Source organism: Hippocampus guttulatus, chromosome 3, assembly GCF_054856545.1.
Source record: "Hippocampus guttulatus isolate MCC_2025c chromosome 3, RoL_Hgut_1.0, whole genome shotgun sequence".
In the NCBI taxonomy this organism is placed as follows: Eukaryota; Metazoa; Chordata; class Actinopteri; order Syngnathiformes; family Syngnathidae; genus Hippocampus; species Hippocampus guttulatus.
In genome coordinates, this window is record NC_141263.1 from 21,699,661 (window position 1) to 21,711,730 (window position 12,070).

Genomic DNA, 12,070 nt, shown 5'->3' on the forward strand with positions numbered 1-12,070 from the left:
ACACGAGGCCAAAATATTGTGAGACTTCCAAAAATGTGAAGTGTTTAAGTGTGTTTTTCTTTTTCTTTTTTTTATTGGGGGGGGGGGGGGGGGGTGATGCACCACAAGGGTAGCAATCATTGCCTGCACATTTCTGGAAAAAAAAAATCAAAAACGAATGACGAAAAATAAAAATATGCATTTCTAAATCAAATATATGTAATATTTATTTTGTTACAAATATTTTTTATAGTTTGCAATTGTATTCCCTTCAATTACTCATTTTAAGATTCTCGTGTAATGTAAATATCTTCTCGGAGTTGTCATATAAGGCTATTAACTGCTTATTATTGTCCTACTGTATAGCGCACTTTAAAATCCCCCATCAAAGTTGTCTGAATTATTATTATTATTATCATTATTATTATTATACAGCACTGTGTGTGACCCCGATGCCGTAGCAGAAGCAGCACCAACAGAACCAGAACCTTTGGGGCCTCCTGTTGTGAAATCAGGAAGGAGCAAGTGTGACACCTACCTGCGGAAGTTGGAAGAGTTTCCACGACACGAATGACAAACAAGCACCCACCCACCCACCGACTTTTCCTCCCACTCGCGTGCGTGCGTGTGTGTGTGCGTGTGTGTGTGTGTGTGTGTGTGTCCAAACAGCCATTAAAAATAGCGAGTGTGTCCCTTCGCCTTGAATTAATGGGGCCACTATGCTGTGAATGCACGGTCTCTCTCTCTCTCTCTCTCTCTCTCTCTCTCACTCTCTCTCACTCTCTCTCTTTTTAAGCAGGCACCCTTTGCAAATGAGGTCTAAATTCAGCATAAAATCGAGCTCATTACTTCGATCCGCCACCTGATTGTACCGCATAAAACAAGCCAGGTAATTGGCTTTAAACGCCTTATTATTATGGGAAACTTTTAATAAGAATGGATTAGATACTTCGCTGCTCAAACTGCAGTCTTTCAATGTTATTTTTATCTGTAACTGTTGGCTTTTTGTGATACCCCCCTCGAGTGTCAGAGAATTCGAGGCGGACGCCAAGTTTCACACTGCCCCCTCTCTTTTGTTGTTGTTGTTATTGTTTTATACAAACACATTTCCACCCACAAAATAACCGCTGCACAAATATATTTATATAGTTGTTTCTCTCTCCATAATTTACTTCAAAGATAGCGTGTCGTCCATTTTCTTAAATACAAAAGAGCTACATTAAATATACATGTTTAATACAAATAACCGGCTGCAGCCTGAAGACCATTCTCGTTTACACTCGATGAGAAACTAAACATTTTTTTTTCTTCAATGAGGGCGAATATAATGCTCAGATGTTGGATTGTTTTTGTTGGGTTTTTTTTTTCAAATAAATTAAAAAGAAGTCATTTTTTATGTCGGAGCTGTTAAATGTTCGACATACCTTTCTTCAGTTCGTTAGGGGGGTCTTTACAAAGCTCTACCTGCGTTTGGCCCCTCACTCTGTGGCTCTCCCTCACCAAAGCTTCGGCTCTACTTAACACAGTCTGGTTTAATCCATTGAAGTGCGCCGTGGAGGAGGGGGTGCTGCTGGGGCCGGAGCCGTGGAGGTGTCCGAAAGTGGCCCCGTGGTAGTTCGTGTAGCCGGGGTAGAAGGGCGACGCGTAATAGAGGGGCCGCGAGAGAACGCCGGGGGAGGACCGGGAAGGGGAGCCCGACGCGGGGCCCATGACGACCGGGCAAGACTGCTGCTCGCCCCGCTGGACTTGCTGCGTGTCCCCGCTGCTTCTGCAGCGATCCGATGAGGTGGCGATTTCCGCAAGGGACCACAGTTTAGGCTTGGGGGCCGAAGGGGGTGAGTGGATAACGGAGGTGGGCGCGTGGCTCAGGTCCGACGAGGGGGCCCCCGCCGAGCGTGGGGATGACGTGGTCGGCTTACCGCCGCAGGCTGAAGAAGAAGAATCCAACAACAAGCCCGTAGTCCGCTCCTGCGAGTCCTCCTGTTCTTTGGACTCGGAGTCGCTCAGGAGGGGGTCCGCGTCCTTGGGGTGCAAGGGGTCCTCCTTGAAGCGATCGCAACCCACGTCCACTGGGTGCAGCGCTTTGGCATCTGCGGGCAGGGCAAACGAGGTCTTTAGATGCACGAGATATCGTTTTCATCTTCAACCTAAACTATTATAAAAATAACTTTATAGTGTCACAAAAGAAGAAACTTTTTTTTTTAATTTTAATGAGGGCAATCCACACTTCTATTTATGCATTTAGAGATAAATGGCGTGCTAAACACTTTGCATGAGCAGCAGTTTCATCCACTGGCAAGTCAAACGAGGGCAGTTCAAGGTGATTATTATTTAAAGCGATTGTCCCATTATAAATAATACACCGCCATTAACCAGCAATCAATTTTGCACCCTGAGTAGAAACGACCGCGATGAAAATTTGATGGGTTTTTTTTTTCCCAACCCCCTTTCATTCTCCGCATGCTGCACCACCGACCTGCTTCCGTATCCGAGGATTCTTGAGTCTTGTCTCCGGTGGGTTTGAAGTTATTATTATTGTTATTATTAGGGGTCACGTCGTCGTCGTCGTTCTTCTCCAGGTCGATGTTCTCGTCCTCCTCCTCGTCCTCGCTGCGGTTGCGCGGCGTCCACGTCATCTTGTTCTCCTTCTTGAGCCTCCTGCGGGCGTTTGCGAACCAGGTGGAGACCTGGGTCAGGGTCATCTTCGTGATGATGGCCAGCATGATCTTCTCGCCTTTGGTTGGGTACGGGTTCTTGCGGTGCTCGTTGAGCCAGGCCTTGAGAGTGGCGGTGGCGTCGCGCGTGGCGTTTTTGCGGTAGGCCGGGTCGCCGTACGGGTACGAGCCCAGTGGTGCTGCGTACGGGTGGTACCCGATGGAGCCGGCCATGCCAGTCGAGTGGTCGTAGGGGGAGCTCTGTATGGCACCATGAAAAATATTCATGTAGTCTCATGTCGCTAATTTTCATCACCAAAAATATATTGTTATGCCGTTTTTTTTTACATTTAAAATCAATCAAATATGCAACTATGTTTTTAATAACTAAATGGCGTGTCCGCCCTTGTTGTAAGCAGGCCCACTTGCTGAGTGAGCGCTCAAAAAATGCAAAACATTAAAAAAAAAAAGCTGAACATTTTACCGGGGCGAATAACATTTTTGAAGACAAAATGCAGTATAATGATGCTAATTATTGAATGCCCCCGTTTCGCCCATCACAAATCAGAGAATCAACAACAAAAAAAAGACTTCCACTTGACAAGTTTTCCTTCCTTTCTAATCGATGAAAACATTTTTTTTTTTGAACGCTTTTACTATAATTGTCTACTCACCACGTACGAGGTGAAAGTGGCTGCCGCAGCCGCCGCCGCGTCGGCGCCGTACGGCAAGTGGTGCGAGTTGTAGCCGGGTGAGGCGCCGCTGAAGGCGGCTGCGGCTGCGGCGGCGGCGGCGGCGGCCGCCGCAGTGGAGGCGGTGGTTGATCCCGCGTAGGGTGCGAAAGCGGAGCCGGACGACGAGCGTCCGAGCTCCTCCGTCCTGGGTCCCGAGATGACGCTGGTGCCGTAGGCTGCCGGGCACGAGTAGAGGGCCAGGGAGGCGGACGGCTGGTACAAGTAGCCCTGAGGGTAAGCCATAGCTGTGGCAAGTTTAACACTGTTTCCCCTCCACTTTTGAGCTTTTTTTCCCCCCCTTGCTTATTTTTCCCCTCCTCAGCCGCTCACGGGTGCATAGAGACAGCCGTATGTGGAGACCTGCTGCCTCCTCCTCCTCCTCCCCCCCAAAAAATCTTTCCTTTCTCTTTCTCCAGTTGTTCTCTTTTTTTTTTTTTTTCCTTTTTTTTGGGGGGGGTGGAAGTTCTTGCAGCGCCTCTGTTTTGGTGCCCGGGTGGCTATTTTGCTTTCGGCCGTCAAGCAGACTTTTTAAGGGGGCTTCGCCTGCCCTGCATGGGAAAATCTAGTCGCGTATGCCAAGATGCTAAGTTGGAAATTGAGGAGCCTACTTCGCTGCGCGGCACGCTCCTCCTCCCCGTCCTCCTCCTCCCTCCTACTCTGGAGGGGTGTTGTCTCTGGAAAGTGGAGGGAGCGCTCGCTCAAAGCGCGCTCTCTCTCTCACTCTCCTCTCTCCCCCGCATCTCTCGCGTTAACGAACATTCTTTCATTTCTCTCACTTATATATATATTTATTGGTCTTCACACGCTCCCTCCCCAAGTGGAACAATGCACGGGCTCATTTCGGATGGCGACATCACGCCAGTCTTGTCAACTTTTTGTTTCCACTCCCTGTATGTTTTTTTCCCCCTTCACACTCCATTCGCTGCTTTCAAGATAGACGCACAAACCAGGATTTATTGTTTTTCTTATTGACTTCATTTTTACAACCGGGGCTCCTTCTTCTCTCGTTCATTTTTGTATTTTCCGTGCGTTTTTGTTTTTTTTTTGCGCGTAGAAAGCAAAGTGAGAATCTGCAATGAAGGCGTTTTCATCCATTCAGGTGCCTTTTTTAAGTTCAGCATCTTGTTAATTGGTGCGCGGTAGCTTTATCTGTACGCGAGTGAAAGTAAAAATGTGTGTCTGTGACTATGAGTGTGCCACGGAATGTGAGAACTGTGCATCGCATTAAAAAAAAAGATTGCGCTCACTCGTTAGGGTCCATTTTTACTCCCCCCCCCCCCCCCATATATTGAATTGTTTTTCTTGGTCAGTCTGTTAGTTTGAAAATAATGTGCAACGTATTTCTATATTTACTTTTTGGTTTATGTTCTATTGTGATGATTATTGCACCTGAATTATGCCTTTATTTATTAATATATTCACGTTTCCTTTACATTTTGCTGATTTATTTCGTGTTAGATTGACCACACATTCATAATTTGTTACAATGAAATAGTGTATTATTATGTACATCTTAATATATTTGTGATAGTAATTATGATTGTATTTTGTAGTTGTGCATTATTCATATATATATATATATATATATGTATATATATATATATATATATATGTATATATATATATATATATATATATATATATATATATATATATATATATATATATATATATATATATATATATTAGCACATACAAATGGTGTAATGATCTTTTATGTCGTACTGTTATATATTATTATAATTCAAAGCAGTGTATTTTCTCTGCGCGTGTGGATTGCCTCTTTGCTGTCTGGTTCAAGTCCCCGTTAAGCCGAAAGGGATCGCTGTAGGCGCTGCTAAAGAGCGTGTGCGCGCGCGACTGATAATCACGTGGTAAAAAAAAACTGCAGCGCAAAAAAGGGTGAAAAAAGAGTGATGACGTTGTAGCGGAAAGGAGTGAAGGCAGCCTTTCCAAAAAGAAGGGAAAAGCGGAGGAGGGGAGGGCGAAACAAAAGCGAGTCGAGCGTCTAATGAACAGATGACAGCGCGGGACAGCAGCATGATGCTGATACAACAACAAGACTCACCGGAATGGAACCCTTTCTTTATTCTTATATTTGAAAGCACAAATGCTAATTGCATTGATGACACAGTTGAGAATCGTGCCAACTGCACACACAGGTGAGTATGAATTTTTGTATTTGAAGCTATTTGATAGCTTATGTGCTTGATTACAGTACATGTATTTGTTTCATTATACTTAGTCCACCCTTGAAAACTTTTCTTTTTAATTGCATTCAGAGGCTATTAGGAATGTGGATTTTTTTTTAAGTGGTGCACCAAAATGCTTCAAGTATTCATGGGATTTTGTCCTAAACCGATTAGTTGACACCAATTTTTCTTTGATGTATTAGCTGAGGGCTTTTTGCCACTTGGAAGTCAATTGAAATTCAAAACAGTTCCCCTCAAGTCCCCCTGAAACGACCCCACCCCCCTTCCCACAATCCAAAATAATGCTTTGGGGGATCCAAAATAACCCAAATTGATGTGACTGATTTTTGCCTTACTTCTTATTTGTGATGATGATTATCATTATTATTAATTATTGTTATTATTATGCCATTAAAATACTAGAGAGATAAGGGGTGTTTTTTGATGATTAAACAAATGTTTAAGACCAAGGATGGGCAACATAGGGCACGTGGACCATTATAGGCCTGTCACAGTATTTCACACAGCTCATTAACAAATATAACCTCTTGAAAAAACACATGCATTAAACCGCATATAATCACATGTGAATTTATGTAATAATTAAAAACTTTGTATGGTGCTTGGAGCGATTACGATTGAAAAAGTACTATGCACAGTATAATAAGTAAAATAATTTGTCATAGTGATAGTATATATAGGGGATTTAGTGATTTCAGTGGCTATATCTTATTCAATGTTGGCATTTTTGGAAAAGTTATATATATATATATACTGTACAATATTGAAGTATGTTTATATATACCCTGTTATTATTTGTATAAGTGGTGAAATATATATATATATATATATATATATATATATATTTAATATATTTTAATAATATTTATATTATAATTATACTGTATATATAACTTTTACCTGACGTGTACAGTCACTTTTACTACTAACTATTTGGTTGTTTTTATTTGCTTTTGCTTTTTTTTTTTTTTTACCAGATGCATAAAGAGGAACTCACCTCACACACACACACACACACACACACACACGCACACATGAAAAAGACATATCTTATGACATACAGTGATTATCTTATCTTATATGTGAATGTAAATGGGTGTTGCGGGTCGCTGAATTACAATGAAAAACGTTGATTTTCTGATCTGCTTTTCCTTGACTTGACCCGGATGAAGATGTATGGTGTTCATCTGATGGCGCCGCCCACCCTCATGGGGCTGAATGGCAGACTGCTGCGATGCGCTAAGTGATGAAATGATGACCCCATTATGAGAAGTGGCTCCAAAATGAGGGGGTATCGGCCAAAGATTGCGGACCGCTGCCACCGCCGCCATTCTCCTCCTCCTCCTGCTGCTTGCCCCGCTGCACACACGATGATTGATTTGCTTGAGATGGATCACAGGAAGCAGCTATTGATTTTTCCTCTCCCTGCCTATAGTGTTTTATGAAGAAAATACTTATTTACACTTGGGTGTTTTCCAGACTTACTCAATATCCACTTTTTGGGGGGAGGATAAAGGATCTAATTGTCCTTGCTCAGTGACGTGACAAATGACCTGTAATATTATTTCAGTAGGGAGTCAATAGGCAGGCTGACTAAATGAATATTGATTGGTTACAATGAAGCCTTGAATGTGGAAGGGGAGCCTTCTGTCAGGGTCTTGCAGTCAGCATTCAGACTGATGATGCCCCGCGTACACTTACAGAGGCCAAATACAGTGAAAAGTCAGAGTTACACTTTTTTTTTTCTCACAAGAAATTGTGGAAATCAATCAATCCCTTTCAGGTTCACACTGAACCCATCATAAAACCTTTACTGTTAAAGGAATTTTTGAAGCAATATTGATTTGAAACCTGTAAAAACAAACCAAAAAAATACAGTAAAACAAAAACAAAATCTGCCACTGGCGTCTGGAACTTAAAGAATTAAAAAAAAATTAATCCCTTACTCATGACATTTTAAACCTTTTGTCGACTTATATCAGTTATCAACAGGAAATGCTGGCTCACGACTGTACAGTTCAAGTTACTACCACCCACTGGAGTTTTCTATTCTGCCTCTAATATTGTGTTTACTTGATGCTGTTGCTGAAGTACACTGTATGAATTATCTTTTGTTATGCGCTGCAATGGTTATTACTATTGTATGAAAACATTACGCTAGACATTATTCGCCTTTTGTCAGTATGAACCAGTTATAACTAGTAAGCGCTGGCTCACGATTTGGCAAAATCAAACTACACCACACACTATCGTTAACTATCCTGTGTCTTATTCCGTGGTTGCCTTAAGCTTTGACCATTTCAAATTAGCAAACGTGGTCATATTTTAAAGTGAAAGAAGTATCACTTTTTTATCACTATGTAACCACATAAATGTGGGTCCACTATCTGGCAAGCCTGAGGTCATTTGCACTGTTATTTAACAATTTCTAGCAGATTATTAAGACTGAGCAAAAAAAAAAAAAAAAAGATTAACCTTTGTATTAACAATGTATAAACCCTTTATGATATCCTCATTGTAAAGTGGCATCTAAAGTAGTACACTAGTTCTCTTCTCACCACTGACCCTGTTTATAAAAAGATGACATGAAATGACTCATACTTTTACACACGGTGTATGCAAAAGTGGGGAGCAGATATCTTGCCAATTCAGCGTAAACATTGTGTAGCTGATCTGTATGATTCAGTCACCAACAGGAATTGATGGTCGACTTGAAAGTTCAAGCTACTACTCAAATGAAAATAAAGTTAAAATTATTCATTAACTCTGCATGTACACACTGTACATGCAAGTGCAAAAATAAGTTAAGAAAAGACTAAATTAAATTCAGCATCAACACTATATTGAAAATGTAGTTTACCCAAAAGTGTTCTAAGGATATCGTTGAAGGTGAAAATGTGTGTGTGTGTGTGCGTGTGTGTGTGTGTGTGTGTGTGTGTGTGTGTGTGTGTGTGTGTGTGTGTGCCCTACAAGTGACTGGTCACAAGTCCAGGGTTTACCTTGCTTCCCTCACTTGGGATCAGATCCAGCTCACCTGTGACCCAAATTAGGATGAGTGGTATATAAACATGGATGGATGCACTGCGAGCCGTTCTGAGTGGTAAACATCCACGTAAATGTCATCACTGAACATCATCAAGATGCGCAGGGCGGCTTTACCCAAGAGCAACATGTTCCGTCAAGTCAAACAGACGAGCGAGATGCTAACAGCCACTGCACTGTACACATTGGCAGCAACGATAATCCACTCGAAAAGGGGTGTGTGGCTCGGCCTGCATTTCATATATATATATATATATATATATATATATATGTGTGTGTGTGTGTGTGTGTGTGTGTGTGTGAGGCGTAATGAAATTTGACAAGGTTGGTGATAGATCACAACCCAGGTAATGTAAACACATGAATCTCTCAGGGTTCAGCCACTGTTCCTCTGCAGCCCTCCCCACACCAGACCCCCACCTTCCCCTCTCCACGCCCATCATCTTCCCTAAATGTGTTATTCGAGCACAACACCAGAAGTAGCCTTAATCTGTCAACATGGCCTTTAATTGGACCACCGGAAGAAAAAAAAAACCCAAACAAAAACTATGCCACTCCTAAGTGCACACATGCCGTAAGAAAGACGTTTATCCCAAGAGAGCTCAGAAGGCATAATTAAAAGTAGCTTTTAATAGGCTTGTAATGCAGAGCTGCCGTAGAGGGCGAACATGTGAGGGGGGCTTGTAAACGATATGATGCCACCATCTGACATACGTGAAGACCCTTCCTCTCCACGATGCTCACCAAAAACCAGATTGGGAAATCCTTCACACGTTCCATTCTTGTGCTTTGGGACTCTCCACTTTTCCTTTACGGGATGTTTCATAACTTACAGCGCCTTTGATAAATATGTACAAACATTAATGTTGAATGGTGGTTGACTGGTTAGCATGTCCACCTCAGAGTGCAGAGGTTGTGGGTTCGATTCTGGGCTCCAGGATTCCTGTGTGGAGTTTATGTGTTCTCCCTGTTCCTGTGTGGGTTTTCTCTGGGTACTCCCGCATTCCCCCCAAAAAGCATGCACTGGACTCTCTAAATTGTCCTTAGGTGTGATCGTGAGTGTGAATGCTCGTTTGCGTGCCCCACGATTGGCTGGCAACCTGTTCTGGGTGTACACCGCCTACTGCCCGAAGTCAGCATGGGACAGGTTCCAGCACTCCCGCGACCCTCATGAGGATGAGCGGTTCAAATCATGCATGGATGGATTCATGTTGAAAGGAGTTTTCAGGGATTAGTATGTGTTTCGAAAACATCCAAAGTAGTTTATCGCTCAACAAAATCACATGCAGCACAGTCAGCATCCAATACCGGTCAGGGCAGAGAAAAAAAGGATCAACTTTGGACCGTATCTGATGAGTGTGTTGGCAATACAGCTGTTGAACTATCAACTAAGACAGCATTTAGCAGCCAAGGTGACACAAGCACCAGCCACCTGATTGACTCGCGATGTTCAAACTTTTTTTTTCTTACGATTCTTAATTGTATCGTATAGTTTTAAACTGGCTGCCTACTCGGTTGTAATCAAAGGAGCGTGCTTGGAGGAGACGGGGTGTCAATTTTTCTCGAGCATTCCACCGCAGGCGCATTGTTTGTTGTTAATTTTGGTCAGGGTGCGCTTTGATGCCGTGTACTTTTACCTTTTTGCTCCCTGGCAGCTGTGTTTCATAATACCATGAGAAATTTAAATGGACACACTTTTCATTTTCCTGAGTTACTCCCCTAAATGTGGTGGTAAAATCTTCACACTGACTGGTGACAACAATGTCAACATGGTGCCCCTCCCCAAAGTACTTGTTTTACAGTATGTGGGCATTTCCAAAAGTATTTTCTATAGCACTTTACAGAATAATCACCTAACATTACAGTGTTGCGCAAAAATGTCATAGTTCTCATGGGACTTCAACTCAATAAGGATGTAATGCAACAACCTAACATGTTTTCATATCTACACGTGTGATGATAACCAGAGAACTAGAAAGTGAACTCATTTGTGACAATACGCGACAAATATCTCTGTTCTGGGTGCTCAGTACAATGTGAGCTACAACAACAATAAAATAAGAATGGAGTTTCCATTCACATTACATTTTTACTTTTGAATAATCTCAGTGATGAATGTAAATCTCTGCTGGGGTAGAAAACGAGGCCTGCTCTGAATAGTGAACAACAATGAGTCATGTTTTATTCGTGTAAATCTTGCTTTTAAATCATTGCACTTGGGGGAAGAACCCCAATTCAGTTGTCTTTGCAGGTAAGCGATCATCACATTGAAGGTTACCCGCTAATAATATCCTAGAATTTATTTTAATGTATTCACCTTTCCCTGCTCCATATTTGACCATCTTTGCCATAAACTCTCATCTCCAAGGGCTAATTGTGGGTGTAATCGAATATTTAAAAGTCAAACATGTCGAAATAATGTGAGTTGTGTTTGGACAAGGCACAGATGTTCCTCTCAGACGTTGCCAAGTCTTCCTCGAAAGAGTGAAAAATGTTTTTGTCCGACATCCAAAGCAGAAAATTCCCAACACCTGGTGCATATTTGGTGGTATTTGAAGGTATTTCCCCTTGCTTTTCGTGTCTCTTTCCATTCTGCTGTGTCACCTAAATATCCACAATCCCAAATAGATTGAAACCCAAGTGCTACAACCCCAAAGGTGGGACTATTTGGAGTGGGGGTAGGGGGGTGTATGTGCCTCAAAAGTAAATCAAAGCTTGAAGTTCATACAATTGCCACATAAAATGGTGCAGTGAACCAAATATGAGTTTGACATTACTGATTTTAACTGTACGTTTCTCTTTATTTGGCTTTTTTGGTGGCCATAACACCAGGGCAAAAGTTTAGTCACAGGACTCGAATAGAGACAAGCACTGATGCTGCACAGAAGTCAGGTTAGTCGACCACTACATTATCAGTAAATATGTATGGCATGAATGCAACTTAGGAGTATATGACATACTGCAGAAAATGGCCAAACTATTCAGTACTGTATGAGTATCAGAACTTATTAAGTATCAATTACATGCAGTGATTCATTTTAATCAAGTAGATGTTAACAATGCTAAATAGCATGTAGCTGAAAACGAGGTAGGTCATGACTACCATGAAAATGACCAAAGAGGCTGCCAGTTATCTTTTTATGTTCTAAGGGCTACTTTATAGCTGACGATGCTAAATATCATGTAGCTGAAAGCGAGGAAGGTAAAGACTACCATGAAAATGACCACAGAGGCTGTCAGTTTTCTTTTTGTTATCTTCTATGGTCTACTTTTAGCTAACAATGCTAAATAGCATGTCGCTGAAAGCAAGGAACCTAATGAGTACCATGATAATGACCACAGAAGCTGTAAATTTTCTTTTTATTATCTTCTAAGTGCTACTTTTTAGCTAACAATGATAAATAGCATGTAGCTGAAAGCAAAGAAGCTAATGACTACCATGAAAATG

At 42.0% G+C, this 12,070-nt stretch overlaps 1 protein-coding gene and 1 long non-coding RNA gene across 2 annotated transcripts; one reads left to right on the forward strand and one right to left on the reverse strand.

Moving 5' to 3' along the window:
• Positions 1-268: 268 nt before the first annotated feature.
• Positions 269-4,024, reverse strand: irx5a (iroquois homeobox 5a). Its single transcript, XM_086107789.1, has 3 exons — positions 3,308-4,024; positions 2,456-2,894; positions 269-2,069 (listed from the first exon to the last, which is right to left on the reverse strand). The coding sequence occupies exons 1-3, from the start codon at positions 3,608-3,610 to the stop codon at positions 1,387-1,389; spliced, it is 1,425 nt and encodes a 474-aa protein (XP_085963915.1). The 5' UTR covers positions 3,611-4,024; the 3' UTR covers positions 269-1,386.
• A 1,073-nt stretch (positions 4,025-5,097) lies between these two features.
• Positions 5,098-10,996, forward strand: LOC147207852 (uncharacterized). Its single transcript, XR_015100535.1, has 2 exons — positions 5,098-5,529; positions 6,753-10,996. It is a non-coding gene; the product is annotated as an uncharacterized LOC147207852 (long non-coding RNA).
• The last annotated feature ends 1,074 nt before the right edge of the window (positions 10,997-12,070 follow it).

Coding starts and splice junctions, on each gene's coding strand:
- irx5a (XM_086107789.1), bottom strand. CDS start 3,610: ATGGCTTACCCTCAGGGCTACTTGTACCAGCCGTCCGCCTCCCTGGCC. Junction 2,895..3,307: donor CCACTTTCACCTCGTACGTG/GTGAGTAGACAA, acceptor GGTGCCATACAG/AGCTCCCCCTACGACCACTC. Junction 2,070..2,455: donor ATCCTCGGATACGGAAGCAG/GTCGGTGGTGCA, acceptor CCCTGCCCGCAG/ATGCCAAAGCGCTGCACCCA.